The sequence below is a fragment of the Leptosomus discolor genome, chromosome 11, assembly GCF_034619465.1.
Source record: "Leptosomus discolor isolate bLepDis1 chromosome 11, bLepDis1.hap2, whole genome shotgun sequence".
NCBI lineage: Eukaryota > Metazoa > Chordata > Aves > Leptosomiformes > Leptosomidae > Leptosomus > Leptosomus discolor.
Window position 1 is genome coordinate 22,294,859 of NC_141401.1, and position 16,183 is coordinate 22,311,041.

Here is a 16,183-nt window from a genome sequence, read left to right on the forward strand (position 1 = left end):
CTTTCTGAGCCGTGCGGCACCCAAACTGGCAGGCTGGGGTGGTCCCTGTGGGGAGGAGGACTGGATCCCTCGGGTTAGAGCACGGTAGAAGAAGGGGGCTCGGTGGGCTCCAGTGGCTCCTGTGAGCCCTAACCCCCATTTTCCACTGCCTGCGTGGTGACACATGGACCCGTCTGGGTCACCCCTCAAAGCCCCCCTCCTCACGCTGCACCCCCAACGCCCCAATCTCCCGGGAGCTGAGGGAATGCCGCCCTGCCCCGGGACCGCAGCGCCCCCCGGACAAACTGCTCGGGGGGGCGCCCTCCCGCAGCCACTTTGCCCCGTTTCACGCCGCGCTTGGGAATCGGGCGCTTTCGCGGCGCAAGAGCCGCCGCGGGGGCGCAATTTCCGCGGGGGGCGGGCCGCGCAGGGGGAAGCGGAGCCTCGCAAGCGCCCTGCGCGCAGCCCCGCTCCCCGGCCCGCCCCCGCCGGGGCAGCCCGGCCCCTGCGGCCGCTCGCGGCCATGTGCGCGGGGGCGGAGCGGCGGCGCCGCCGGCCCAAGGAGCCGCAGCCAGCGCCGGCCCGGCGGCCCGCGGGGATGCTGCGCTACAGCTCGGGGCTCACGGTCACCGCCACCACCCCCCGGAGGGCGTCCGGCGACGGCGGCCGCGCCCGGCGGAAGGTGCGCGGGGCAGCGCGGCGGGGGGGTGGCGGGGGGTCCCGCGGGCGGGGTGGTGGGGCGAGGCGGCGGTTTGACACCCCACCACCGCCACCCTTCTAGGTTTACCTGCGAAGCGCCTTTTCCTTCTTCTTCTTCTTTTTTTTTTTTTAATTTTATTTTATTATTATTATTATTTTCGGTGTTTTCCGGTGAAGTTTACGGGGTGTGAGAACATTTTGGGCGTTCGTAGTAGGTACTGGGAAACGAAGAGCTTTTGTGGTGTCCGGCAAGGCGCCCGTTAGTGCTGGTCCCTGGCTGCTCTTCTGGGAACCTGCGAGGAAGGTGTGCTCCTGTTGGAGGCTTCTTTCATTCCCCCCGCGAAACGCACCTTGATGTTTACAGCTGAGGAGTTGCCTGTCTAGACTCTGTCTGTTGTGAGGGAGCTCACCGTAATGATTTAGATGGCAATAGTAGTTTATTTTTATAATCCGTGCCTCAAATACAGAAATATGTATACTGTTAAAAAAAAAACCTGATGTATTTTTTTAATTTTTCATAAATGAGATAAATAATAACGGTGTTCTGGTGGGAAATGTTTCTAAAAAGTTGTTAAAACTCTGGCAGATACAACAGAAATGTCTCCACAGCCACCCTGCTTTAAATAGCCCTTTTTTGCTGCTCTCACTACACTGCTGTCATTGTGAGCACGTTCCACGAGTCAAGAAATAAATCAAAATAATTTATAAGCTTGTGCTTACAAAGAAATAAAATTGTGTGATCATGTTACTTCTTGAATTACTTAGTGATTATTTTGACACCTCAAAATTATGAGTTCATAATTGAAACAACAAAGAATGTCATGTTGTCATTTTTATATGATGACATGAGGGTCAGGCTCTTCCACAGGAAAAATCCCTGACCTTCATAAAAATGAAATTTCTCACGTATGTGGAAAAATTAAGATGACTTGGCAGTCAAGAGTTATGTTCCCCACATGCCTTCTGTGTTCCCATGAGTTTTCCTGGTTTAGTATTTCTTAAAGAAGTTAAAGTTAAGAAAATTTGTGTTTAAGTGATAATTTTCTGATTTTCGTACCCATGATGTATTTCCTGCGGACGATGTAAAATGAACTGCATTTGATACATGCTCTTAAGGAAACTGGTGTAAACCTAATTTGCAGTTAAAACCCTTTGGGAAGCTGCTGTTCCTTTTTTTTAAGTGAAATGTGACTCCCCTTACCATGAGTTCTCAAAAGACAGGAGGAAGACAGTTGAATAACTGCTGAATAAAGGAAAGATGTGCGTCACATTCCTGTGTGCCTGTGGTCACAGGAAAAGTGCCCTTTAATTGTGTGGGGAATCTCACAGCAGAGATTTCATAAATGGAGCAGCCTAATCAACAGATAAATGACCACGGAAAGTACTTTCTTTTTTGCTTTTTAGGACTGACTGAAATGAAACACCCACTCCTTTTCTGCTTTCACCTTCAAAAGTCTAAAACTAACTTTCGGTCTTAGGCAAATGGAGTGATTTTTGGCCATTGAGCTGGTAGGTTAGCAAATAGTTACCGAACAAATATGTTACCCCCAAACTATTTTATTATCAGACATTAGAAAGATCAACAATATTAAATTCTGATGATGTTAACTCTGAAGTTGATTTGAAGCTACATCAGCATTGAACCTCATCTTCCCTGTGGGTGTACTGTAAAAATCTTAGAATGGGACTGATTGTTATTAGAACAGCTTGTATTTTTCTATTGCTGCACTAGTAACTTTGGCTGTTCTATAAAAACATTGCTCATTATTTTAATGCTAGCTCTGTAATTATTTCAGTACACAATTAACTACGATCAATGCCTTTCTGAGTGCTTTGTTTTTTAGAAGCGGGGAAGAAGAGGCTGAAGAATATTACTGAAACTGAATCTGTCATATGTATTTGTTTTAACTTGCACCCTAGTGATTTGAGTAGGATGGTAAACATGAATGTGGATTGTGGATCTGGGCCACGAATTCTTAACATTTTTAACTGACCTAGATTGGCTTTTTTCTTCGCTGCCATATTGCGGTAGCTCTCGTCTATGCTGTCCCGCTGGCCTTTAGAAAATTGGTAAAAGAGCGTGGCTTCACCTGTTAATGCCCATTGCGCTCCGCAAACTTCTGCTGTCTGGGGTTGTGCTGGGCTGAACCTATCAGTCTTTGTTTTCCCCTCTGCGTGTTTGTTTCACAAATGATGTCAGATGAGCTTTGGAAATACCGCTTGTGGGTTGTTGGTGTCAGAAAGCCGGAGGCGAATATAAAATGTTGGCACAATCAAGATTACTTACGTTGTTGGCTTGCCAAAGCTACAGATGCTGCAAATCAAACTCAAGTCTGATAGTCTAGAAAACCTGATACCTGATTCTTCTTCTACCCAGTATTTCTTTTTAAAAGTTATGCTCACAAAGTTGCAATGTCAGTGACATAAAGGTAGGGTGGAAGCCGTGTCTGTCCCTGCTTTTCCTCACTTGTTCCTACTGTCAGTCAGCAGTTGGAAGGAAATTGAATCACAGCCTTTTCCTTGCTAGGGGAGTTCTCTTTCATTCTCCCCCCTGCTTTCTCTCTGCATAACCCACTTTATTTCTGGAAGTTACTCCTTCATCCTCAGTTGCACGTTATTCTGCCACTGCTTGGCACTGAGTTGAGGCTCTTCCTGTTGCAATTTCATTTCCATTTTAAGGCATCACTGCAGCAGTGCCTTGCTGTTGGCGGAGGGCTTGCTGCGATTTCCACGTGAGCCTGCTTGTTCCTTTGGTCAAGTAAACTTGCTGACAAATGATACAGCATGGTGTTTCTTCAGGAAGTACTGCATAGCAAGAACAGTATAGGTACAGCATTCATAACTCCTTCTGGAGATTAGAGGAAAAAGTGGTGCCTGTTGTTTTTCCCTTCCAGTCTCTGTAGTGTTCTTGAATTCCAACAGCTTGGTCTGTAGTTCTGTCCTTAGGTAGAGTGCACCATCGGTGGCCCAGGGGGAGCAGGAGTGAATGCCTGCTTTATGCGTTTGCAGCTGTTTCCTCAGGGATGCTGAGGAAGTCCTGTTGTTACAAACAATAGCAAGAGCACAGCCCGTCTGTTTGTCCTAGCAAGGAATGGGGTGGTACCTTACCGCTGCTGTACAAGCCTCACTGGGCATGACTTCAAGGCTGGCATCCTTAGGTGATTGCCAATGCCACCCTCTGTTTGGCATCTGCATGCCACAAGGTGCAAAGTAAAGCATGAAACCTTTATTTTGGGTCAGAAATACTGCTAAAAATATGATACTGATTTGAGGTGTTTTAAAAGTAAGGAGCTAGCGTGGAAATGAGGACGTAGGGGAGGAAAAAGTGATTTGGGGGGTTAATAGAGAAGGCAATGTGAAAAGAAAAAAACCTTTGATTGTACAGTGGTTTTAGTCTCAACAAATTACTGTTATTAATTTATATTTCCAGCCTAGTTGTTATTTGACTGCCATCTGTACTGGGCTTCTGTGATTTCCTTCATAGTAACCCTGTAACACATCAATTGCTGTAATGTGACAGTCATGATTCACTGACTGGTGTGCAGGTACAGGGATAATTCCTTATTTACAGTCACCGTGCTGTCAATCTATGTGTGTTGGCTATAATTAGTCTCATACTCATTAACAGGCAAGCTGTTTGCCAGCTTCAGGTAATCGTACACAACCCCATTTCTCCTGACTTTGAGTCGCCAGTCATTATCCGTTTCTATTTAGTTGAGATATTTTTCATGTTTTCTCCTAACAATCCTCTGATTCCTTTTAGTCCAGTTTTCCTTCGTTTGAAATCACTAAGAAAAAGTTGGCCTCGTCTATCGCTTCCTGCACAGCAAAGCACAAATTCAGTTCTATTTCCTATTTATGGATCTCATCTTTGTTCGTCTACATGGAGGAATGCCAGACTGTTTCCCTTCTTGTTGTAAACAGGCATGTTTTAAGAGGAAAGAGCCTTGCTAAGCTAATGGGAAGAAAGAACAGGGGCAAATGGAAATTAAATAGGCAAGAAAAGGTGGTATTAATTACCTTATGAATCAATGAGCTCAAAAGTTGATGAGTTTATTATTAATATATCTTGATAACTAACTTGTAAGCAGGAAGAACCTCCAGCTTCTGCAGTATATGGGGAGAATCTGGTGTTCTCAGAAGAACGAACATAGCAGTCAGTGTGAAAAGCCAATGTGCAAGGATTCGTTGTTTTTAAATGCATTTCATTGTTTCAGAATTCTTTAGCAAATATGAAAGCATAACCTGCTTTTATACTACATTTTGGGGATTTTATGTCACTTTCTCTGTGGCTTCTTGTTCTGGATTTGCTAGCATACAGCTTAATGATAAATTAATAGTGAGGAGCCCACTGTGCAAAAAGTAGCCTCCACAGATGTGTCTAAAGAGTAGGTTATATTTCACCTTGATCTTATAGACTTCTTTCCTTTTTTTTCCTTTTTTTTTGTTTTTCTTCTTTATAATACAAACACAGCTCACATATTTTATACGATCTTTATCTGTATCTCGGGGCACTGTTCCTTATTCGTAGAAGGCCTTGAAGACCTGCAAGACCAAACAGAGAGGAAGATGGAAGGCAATGCAAAGTAGCATTTTTTACTGGCATGTTGTCAACTATATTAGTCTAAACACTGTTGATTTGTCATGTCACCAGATTTAAAGAAAGGCTGGAAGAAAAATAGTGAAGTTGCTGCAGATATTTGCAGATAGTTCTTCCAATTACTTTTGCTTGGGAAGAAGAAAAAGTTAAAGCTTGTTTGAAAAGTTGAAAAAGGTCCATTGTTTAGAAACAGGGAAAAGGGAATCCTTGTCGTGATGCTGAATGGTGGTGGTCTGAGGAGGCTGTGTTGTAAAAAGCCGTGTAAGTGAAGTGAAGTTAGCTCAATTGATATGAGAGGCAGTTGGAAGAAGTGAATTATAAAATGGTAAGATTTGGGGTCTATGAAAAGGACTTTGCTGCTGTGCTCTGAATGCCTGTGAGCAGAACGTGATTGCCATTTTCAAGGCAAAAGGCAGTGCTGTACTGACCAAGGCATGAGCTGTGTGCTTGGGTGAGTGCGATGGAAAGGTGTACTTCAGAGAGGAGGTACACATCCAGCACGACTGGGGGTAAGTAGTTCAGGAGAAACTAGAGAGATGTAGATCAGATGAGATGCTGGGCTATAGAAGAACAGTGGTGATGGCCTACAGTAATCATGAAAGAGATATTTTAGGTATTTTGAGGAAGAGCTTTAAGAGCCCTGTTTGTTGTCAACAGACAGTTGGGATTTCACGGGAAGGTATTGTGCAACTTTGGACAGACAGTTTTCTCATTTCATCATTTGCTATGCTCTGTTTAGGACTTAGAGTTGTTTTCCATGAAAATGTCTCGTGGATAGGACTAAGACTGAAAGTTTTAACCAAGTTTCTTGTATGAAATATGTTGCTTTAAAAGTACCATTACACCAAAGATCTTTCAGCCAAAAGCAAGGCAAACTGCAACTGAGGATAGAAAGTTATCCACCTTATTGGCCTGTTGCCTCAGCAAGAGAATGGCTTTTCTGAAATCAGGTAGGAAAGAATACCTCTTAAATTTTCTCTGAAGCATTTTGAAGCTTAGATTTTCCAAACAACTTGTATGTATCCAATTTTAATAATATTCCTATTCACATTCAGTGGAATTGCAGTACTGAGGTATCCTTGGGTCAAATACTTGGATATATACTGAACAGCAAAGAGGCATTCACTTTGTGTTTCTAAATAATCCCTTTTGAAGTATAAAAGTATGCCAAATCTGCAAACAAAACTGAGAAACTAGAAAATGATGTTCATTGTTCTGTTATCTCAGCTCTCAATGTCATTTATGAGTACATAAGAACATGTTGTTGATTGAAATGGATTTTTGCTATTTCAGTTATGTAATTATGGGAATGCCCTTGAATTATGTCTTGCCAGCTAAAAACCCCTCCAACCTTTAAAAAAGCATCTTTTGTCAGCTGTGTGGCAGAAGGTAGAAAATACTAAATGAAAACTTGGATGCTAGTACAGTTCGTTCTGTAAAGCAAGTTATTAAAATATTTCTTTGTAACACCAATCTAAAAGCAAACCTTTCTTTTTCTTTCAGATGAATGTCTGTAGGTTACGCTTAACAGTACCACCTGATGAGGGCACACAGCCTGAACAGGGAGCAAAGGAACCTGACAGAAAGAAAAACGTAAGTTTTAAGAATCAAAGTTAAATTCTGTATAAACAAGGAGTAAATATTTCCATCCACAGAATCTGGTAATAGTTGTTCTGGGAGCCCAAAGCCCAGTCATCTTGGAAGACTGAAGAACATGTGGAAGCTGAGCAGGTCAGCTGTGAGCTTTGAGCCTGAGCCTTGGAGCTGGGGATAGCAAAACTGCATGTAAAATAGGACAGTAGTAGAGGAACAGCACAGAGATTGTAGGCGATTGTGACTGAGGTACCTTTAAGGCTTGATTATTTACTATTTATATGTTAAAAAGTAGGAAACTGCTACCATGAGCATGGTCTTGCATGAGACAGGATCATGTTCCTCACCTGAAGGGGATTTTATGTTTCAGGTAGGCTTAACAGCGTGCAAGATTTGAGCCTGAATGTGTGTGGAAGCTGGCTTGCCTGGGGCTTAGATGTTTTGCTGTGTTGGCCAATTTTTGTGACAGGTGATGTACTAATAAGAAATACAAAATAAAGAATTCAAGACTGTTCTGAAGTGAAAGTGATTTGAAGGTCATGTGCGTGGAAGGGTTCAGAAGGGCAGGTTTTTTGTAGAAGCGAGTAGCATGCACGCACACACAAAAATCTTACAGCTGCTTTGGTGCAGAACTAACTAAGAACTGTTTCGGAGCAATAGATGATGTTTAATTTGACGTAAGGATGGAGACTAAGACAGGAAGCTGGACAGGCTCCACAACTTTGTCACATTTACACTTCGATAAACCAAAATCAAAGAAGAATTTTTGTGATTCTGTGAAGAAGTTGGCTAAGTTACCAGACCAAGTGTCTGAACCGCAATATGACGATAGGAAGCAAAATAAAAATAGGATTTATTTGAAATAATTTTTTAGTGGTACTCTGAATCAAAAGTAACTGTAAAATTACTCAGAAAGACACACATTTTAAAGCAATAAAAATAAATGCAAAGTAAAACGGTCAAGATAAATATTCCTTATCTTGTGCTGGAATCTTGGATACACTCAGCTTTTCGTATACTGCTCTGGCAGGGTAATAGGTCCTTGAGCATCCATAAATGTTGCTTACAGAATGGATTAGAGAGGCCTTAATGCAAACTAAATTTGGGCCACAATCAAATAATAACAATTCATTTTGTACAGAGGTGTTTAGTTGTAGCTTCCCCCACCACGTACTCTGCAGTCTGTATCAGTTTGTGTCTGACTGCGAGCTGGCCTAAGCATAGGGGCCCATTGCCCTGAGAGCAAGGGAGGTTTGTTTTTGAGGAGGATAGCTATTGACTCATGGCTTACTCACTTTACTGTGCTGAGTAGGGTAATAATAAGAAAGAAGCATGGATGATTAGGGCTTGGACAATTTGTACTGACTTTCTTATGTGACCAATTTTTTTTTCTCTGTGGGACCTTACGTTTAGTGAGCTGTATTTTCCCCATAATGCAAGTCAAGGCAAGTGGGGTTTATATCAGAGAGTGTTAAGGAGAGGATATGAAAAGCAATAAATACGTTATTTGGCTTATCTTGCATTCCAGTATGTATGTGACTTTTTAGTTGAGACCAAAAAAAATGGTAATTTAATTATTGTATGTTCTGAGCAGTTTACTAAAGTTCAGTACATTTACACAATTTTAAAGACTTTTAGAAAGCATACTTACAGCCTTCAGAGCTAGATGGCATCTAATTAGCCAATTTCATAGCAATTAAAAAACACAGAGTAATTGTGCCATCTACTTGTGTTTTCTGGTCTTTGTGTAATTAAAAAAATAGCCCTGCAGGTTGTACAGTCATAGTGTACAGAAACAGCTACCAAAAAAGTCACTGATCACGACCTGTTTTTTCCTCATGTCCTTAAAGCAAGACAATAATGTATTACCTGTAGATTTTTATTGTCTATGTAATGTATAGCTTTATGTATTTGAATTAGTTACACAGGAATTTACAGTGCACACAGGACTCTTGACTAGTCATGCCGTGATACTTTTCTCTTGCTGCAAAATTTAATTTAAAAAAGAAAAAAAAAAAAAATCATCTCCTCAAAGCAGTGATCAGGTGTCTCTGCTGATCCACCCATGTTCAACTGGCTCCATGTTGATGAAATGGCTTAAAGCACTTTGAGAATAACAGGTTTTACAAATGTTAGATAATCCTCGTGCAGTCCTACAAGAACTGTATCCCCTTGTTGGGAATAGGGATAATAGAGAAAAAATGAGGGAACTGCTCAGTTTTTCTGCCTTGCACTTTACAATTTAAGGTCAAAAAATACAGCTTCACCAAGAATCAAATTTAACAGCAGGTCTCTGGGAATCTAGAGTTCTGTGCTGTCTTTAAATGGTGAGTGTTAAGAAAATGGGAACATGGGAAATGTTTTTGGTATTTAAAATATATTAGAGTGATTTATGGAGGCGAACTGCAGGGGTAATCTGTAGGATTCCACATTTCTTGTCAGGGTGTTGAGGCAGTCTGAGCCTGGCTGCCAGGCACACTCCTGTTTGGGCAGGACAAGTGCTGAGAGAGACAGACTCTTCCCTGCCTCTGCCTGCTGCTGGTGAGGGAGGAGAGCAGAGACCTTGCTGTGTCAAAGGGAATGCCAGAAGCCTATAAATACACCATGGGGTGACATTTGGTTGCAATCTCCTCTTTCAAAGCTTTCATTAGAAGGAGGTGATTTTGAGTTGCCCTAATGTGACATAGTGGTGGCTTAGTGACTGTTGCTTGTATCTTTCTGGGGCTCAGCACCATTAAGAGATGCTTCAGTTGCAGCATCAGCTGGTGAACTGCACAGAAGCTCCTGCTAATGCTGATGCTCCAACAGCTTGTTTTGGAGCTTGATGTCAGATCAGAACTGATTCTTTATTGGTTATGTTAGCAGCTGTTAGCTTAACCTATTTCACTGTAGTCCAAGCGTAGCAGCAAATGTATGCTGTATTTCATGAAATCCGTATCAGTGCATGAAGTTTCTAGATTGACTTTTTTATTGCCATACATCCACTAAAGAAAAATGAACAATGTAAGAGATGAAAACAAAGCGATGGAGCTGTGCAGTTTTGTTGCAGCAAAATTGCTGCAGGCATTACTGTGCCGTGGTGGCCTCTTCCTGTCTCGTGTGAAAGGCTGGCAGATGGTACACGGTTAGAACTTGATCTCAAAAACTGGAGGGGGAGTGAGCTTGTGCTCCAGTGTGTCAGGTTGGATTTTTATATTCGCATTTAGGCTATGATACTGTGAAAGAAGCAGATGAGAACTGAAGTCACAAGTAGAGGCTGGTTGGTTGGTTGGTTTGCTTTTTACAGGCTAAAAGCCTACAGCTAACTATCTCTGAATTGTTAGTGCTTTAGGTAGAGAGAATCTGAAACTATCCTGACTTTGTTCCATTGCTTCTGTTAATGGTAGACAATGGGTGACAGTAGTGTGAGGCTGTTTACTTCACCGTGAAGTACAAAGGAATATTGTGCTCGTCAGATTGTATGCAAAGTCTGCATGTCCTGAAGCCTGCCTTGCCTTGCATAATAAAGGGCTACCAGACAATTGTATTGTCCCTGTTTGGGATTGGGCTTATTTTTATCCATCAGTCCCTTTCTTCTCTGTCACGGCTAAATTTGGACGTGTCATTGGAAGCTGCAGCTAGGCGTTTGAGAGCAGAGTATGGGATACGTATAGGCAGATTTTCCTTTTTCATTTGGGCATATGGACAAGAGAATGAAAATCAGATAACACTTTAGAAATTTGTGTCACTCTCCTGTCTTTGTGGCTTTCAACAGAGTTTAGTCTTAAACTCTAGTTGGTGCTTTGGCTGTATATATCCTCCAACTCTTTAATTTTCTTATGTTTTTAAAGCATCACAACCAAGAGGTGAAACTGCTTTTGCTTCCTAAGCAGGAATACTGAAGCATAGCAAATGTTATTTTTCCCCACCAAAAAAAGTAGGCTGTAAAGAAGCCAGAAGGGGAATTTGCTCCTGTATGTGATGAAGAGAATCAAGCAGAAACTTGTCAGGCCTTCACCAAAGAGTATGAGTGTCATGAACATGGGGCTGTTGTGCACATTAAATCTAGGACAGTGCCGGTTTTCTCTGCTGATCTGCTGCTGCCAGCCCACTCCCATCAGCACAGCAGAAGTTGTGTCATAAAAATGGTAGTTCACCTGCTACAGGTGGCTGATGTTACTGTTTCTCTGCCTCTCCAGCACAGATTGCTTGATTTTTTTTTTTTTTTTTGATGTGTACTAATTAAGTGACACCTTCATTAAAAACAGCACGACATGAAACCGCAGAAAGATTTCCACTGGCTTCTGTGGTTGCTGCTGTGTTTGTTGCATCTTATTTTCTTAGTGTATAAACGTTGGTATTCTGTGTACGGATTTCATTGATTAGATACGACTTTCTATAGTACCTGTCACTTCTGCTTTTTGAGATAGGCACCTAAATTCTACGTTTCAAGGAGCTTAAAGGTTGGAATGTGTTAAATGATGCTTCTTATTTAGCGTCATGAATTTAAGGCCATTCATGCCTATGTCTTGGCATATTTTGCCTATTTTAATATAATTTATATATGAAACATCCCTAAATGTAACATGAGTTTCATGGGATGTAGATGAGTATGAAAAAACCCGCAAACATAGCTGCCTTTTGTCAGAGCACAGTAGCTTCCCTTGGTAAGCTCAGTATTATAAATTTCTCATTTTACAGAACAGAAAATATGTAAGCTAAGTAATAATGCGAGTGTTCCTGTTCCTTGTATAACTAGTGAACAAGCAAAAGATAAGTGGATATTTTGGAAGCTTCTGGATTGGGGGAGTTGAGGAAAAGTTCAAGTCTCGCTTAACTGATACAATTCTGGTCGAAAGAAGAGTGTTTAGATTGTGTAAGTAAAGAGAAGATCATGATTTAGCAAAATTCTAAGGCCATATGAGTGCTAATCCCAGAATTGTGCTAATCGTTACATTGGATGTCCTTTTCCCTCAGAGTAAGATATCTCTTCTGTGCTTCTGCTTCCAATTTTGGGTCAGGGAGAAAGTATAAAGTATGGGGGTATCTGACTTGCATTTCAAAAACCAATGGAGATAGGTTAGGAAGCAAATCATCCCTCAGTGTTATTTCCGTAATGCAGATAAACCCATGGGCAATAGAAAAAGCAGCTAACAACTCCTATTTAGGGTTTGTTTTTATAGTGTCCTTGCTTCACTGTCTTCATGCTACTTATGCTACTTCCTTGGACAGAGACATAAACAGGATACATGGCAATTATCAAAACTTTTGCAATCTTGGGGTGTAGGCTTCTGTTTTAAATATTTATTAATCAAGTAAACACAGTCTCTGTTTCTTCAGTACATGCTGTGTGATCACACCAGGTGCATTATGCTTGTTGCTGCAACACAGACAGAGCGTGTTCCTGGAAGCTGCTATAGTATTCATGTTCATCAACGTGATGCGTTCTTGCTGTTGCCTTGGACTGTCATATAACTGACTATAGGTACAAAGAAATACTCACAAATTGCTTAAGCTAAGTCCGCCTTTTCAGACCAGCAGCTCAAATCAGAAGGGATTTTGGGCACAATTTGGGACAACAACTGCACTTGTTCCAGTGCAGCAAATGCCCAGGCAGGTGGGGAGCGAGGGCTTCCCTCTACTCTGGAACTGGCTGATATTTTTTACCTTAAACAGCAATGGTTAAAGTTAAGTTAGCTTTACCATGTTTACTTATTCTGTTATCGTCACTGAGATGCCTTACTGCAGATCAGAGTGGAGACAGGCGAGGACCTTCTCAGAAAAATATCTGAGTTCTGAGAGTGAATATGTATGGGGCATAGAGAAAAGCAAATGAAAGTATTTGACTTAAAATAATTCTGTAGTCCTTGGGAATGTGGAAAATCTGGGATTTGTGGAAGAGGAAACGGGGGAGAGAAGATGTGACAGAGGAAGAACAGAGGACAAGGCAGAAAAGAAAAAAACACTGAAGGGAGAAAAATAAACAAAGCTGGGTGGAAGTAGCATCAGAGAGGAGACCAACTGCCATAAAATACTCCTGATGCATATTTAGCGATGGAGTTCTGTGGAGGAGTTTGAGAACTGAGCCGTTCAGCAAGGCCTCCTTTAGAGGCAAAGGTGTGTTTAAAAATTAGTCAACAAGCAAAGCAACTTATCCACCTCTCAAACCCTGCTTTGAGAAACGTTTTCTGACTGTAGCCCTTCCTCTAAGAGGAGACTTTATCAGGTTAGCCTTTTTTTGTCAGGGCATATGCTGAACCCTGAAACAAGTGGTCATTGAGTGGGAATTAAGAGTTACCAGCCAGAGAAAAGGGGGAATAGAAGGTAAGTGTAGCTGGAATGGAGCAGCAAGGAAAAAGAAATATGAGCGCGGTTATTTGTACAGCTGTTGGTTCACACAGCTGTGAATTGAGCAAGAACTGTACTGAAATTTTAACAGGTGCTTGCCTGGGGATTGGGATACGAAGGAGGAATAAGGAGGGGGTGAAAGCAGTGCCCTATGTATTAAGTAGCACATAGTAGAACTGGAACACTCAACAGGTCCTTTTAATCACCTGAAGGAGAAATGACGAAGGCATCTTGGGAGGCTTGTGCAAGTCTAAACAACAGGCAAGTTTAGCGTTGTTGCAAGAGACATATGACCCGCCTGGCTTTGTGCATACTTCATCCTGCATGTACTGCCCATTGTGATGTAAATTGAAGTCTGTTTGGCTGCGAGAGAGGTGAGTGCCCTGGGTGACTCTCCAGCTGTGAACCCACTGGTCTGAATTTGTAGGTCTTTCTTAGAGGGCTAAAAAAACCCTTCGAAGCATTCCTTAGGAATGTGTTTATAATATTCTGAAAATAAGGAACTTGGTCATAATTTTCATACAGAACTCTGCAAACAGCCCTTTAAACAATTCTGCTAATGTTTTGAAGCACAAAGGATCTTGGTAGTTGTTGGTGTTCAGCTGTTCCCCTCATAAAAAATGAATGATCATGGGTAAAGGGTATGGATTTATGAATACAGTATCTGGCGCCTTAGTAACCTCCTAAACAATCAAAGTGATTATTCATTTGGTTACCAGGAAGATGGAAACTTGTATGTAATCCCTTTATTCAGATGCAGGGGAGGAGCTGTGATGAAACTACCAAAGAAACTGTACAACCCTGGAAGCAAACACACACAAAGAAGTTTTGAGTCATGTCCCCATCTAGTTTCTGTATTTTCTCTACTCTCAAAAAATTGGGTGCGGGTTTTTTGTTCGTATGCCTCCAAACAGCAAAACAAAAAAGCCAAGAATACGTAATTCTGAAACTTTGATTATTAGGATATGAAGCTTTGCATACGATGTTTTCAAAGTGCAAAACGTTATCATGTACAGGTAGGGCTGTTCCCCAATGTTTTGGAAACACACAGAGACCCCCCCACCCCCCACCCCCCCAAGCTTTAGTGAAATAGTTAAGCTATTAATGATACGGTAAAGGAAAATGTGTAGGATTTACAGCGTTGAGAAAATCTGTTAGTGCCATGTGAGAGGGACACAATATGAAATGAATGTCTATCTTAAACCATTCTTCTTAATGCAAGTAGATTTTCTTGTTCATTTTTCCCTTACCCAAAGAAGAATTCATTCTTACCTTGCCACCATAGTTGTGTTAGTTTGGCTGCTAAAAACTGCAAGTGCTACTGCTTTAGGCTGCAGATGCTGTCATCACTGTCTGTCACCATAAGGACTGGAGACTTTCTAAGATGCAGCTGCAGATGGATCTAAGATGCTGAGCTTAATCTCTTCCAGCCTCTGTTTGATGTCAAAGAGAGTCTTTAGATACTGCTTAGACTCTTAATTTAGTAAAGAATCTCAAAGTTTGTCCATTTTCATACAGTGTTATCACTGAACAACTAAACCAAACATATTCTAAGGTCAATATAGTAAATATTCTCCAATATACCCGTATCCTGGTATATATCTAGCGTGAGAAAGAAGTTTGGTAAAATTACTTATAATTGATTGTCCCCAGCACTGGCCTTTCAAAACCAACATGCAAATCTAAGCAGTAACAGCTGTGTTTCTAAGATTGTGTCTCTCCAACTTTCTATTCAGAAATAATCAACTAATTTTAGGTTCCTAGTTTGCAAATATTCAAAGTTATGTAAGAATATTTTGTTCCCTTCTTTTTAAAAATCATAACATGGATGTCTTCATCTAAACTGGTTGTTTAAATTCTTTGTAATCAAGAAGATAAATTAGTACTTCTGTAGACTGACTCATTTCAGATGATTGCTGCAGAAAGACATTTCTCTGGGTTGATTAGAAGGGAGGCTAGGTGAGTAGTCAGGTCAGGTGGTTACATCTGACCTTGCAGATATTTATTTGCATGCTGAGGGAAATTATTCTGACTGTTGGCATGAATACTTTTCTTATTAAGTGTATTGACGAGATGAATAAGAGGAGTCTGTTGCAAAGAGTGCCTTAAAGTAAAACACACAATTATTACGTTTTATATATATCTGCAGATCATTAAAATAACAAATGTAGGCACTTTGAAACAGCCTTTCTATTTACCTGACAAGACCTGATTTCAAAGTTTTATCCTCCTGCAATAGTTAGTAACACTGGAACACCCACATGCATGCTGATTCATAGCTTGCTTTGGTTCTTACAATGTCAGTTCTACAACTTTTATAAGACAAATGCAGCCCTGAAATGAATGTTTGATTGCTTTGGAAATCCTTAGTTAGCTTTCAATACAAACTGAAATTCTGCTTTGCTTATCTGCAAGATTAGCAGATATTTTCTGAGCTCTGTTTTAAGTAACCTTGCCTAAAATGTTTTAATTTCAGTTTCTTCTGAGAACTTTCTAAAATTTTTGATTAAACTTGTGAATTTTTGTATTCCAGCAGCGGGGAGTTTGGGGAGTGAGCAGCAATTCTGCAGTTGCAAGAGTTTAAAAGGAACTTTAAGAGCTGACAATGCTCTGGAAGAATGCAGAAAAGTAGCATATGTTGGTGAATGAAAATAAGCCAGGATAACTTTTTCTCTTACAGGCCTCTACCTCTCCTTGCACAAATCCAGTCTATTGTCTCCAGCTGTACCTATGTCACTTCCATTAAAGCCAGTGGAAATTAGACATCTCTGTCAGCTCTTGCAATTATAAACTGGTCAGTGATGTTCCCCAAACCATGAAGGTTGACAGTTTGGCCCCAAGACATTTAGGAACTAGTGTTCTTGGGTACTGTTGTGTTTTCACTATAGTTGGCTGTCTCTCTTGGCCCTGTGTTACTGTATTTTGGTTTGCTGTTTTTTATTCTAGTACTGATTTATAAATAACATTTTTATTTTTTTACTTTTA

The 16,183-nt window shown here is 41.1% G+C and overlaps 1 protein-coding gene across 1 annotated transcript in view; it reads left to right on the forward strand.

Annotated features, from left to right (window-relative positions):
• The first annotated feature begins 364 nt into the window (after window positions 1–364).
• The window catches only part of MYZAP (myocardial zonula adherens protein), a 47,877-nt gene continuing 32,058 nt past the window's right edge, over window positions 365–16,183 (forward strand). Inside the window, exons 1-2 of the mRNA XM_086471427.1 lie at window positions 365–661; window positions 6,782–6,871. Of these exons, the coding sequence (XP_086327553.1) occupies window positions 503–661; window positions 6,782–6,871 (249 nt within the window). The 5' untranslated portion in view covers window positions 365–502. The remainder of the gene's footprint in view (window positions 662–6,781; window positions 6,872–16,183) is intronic.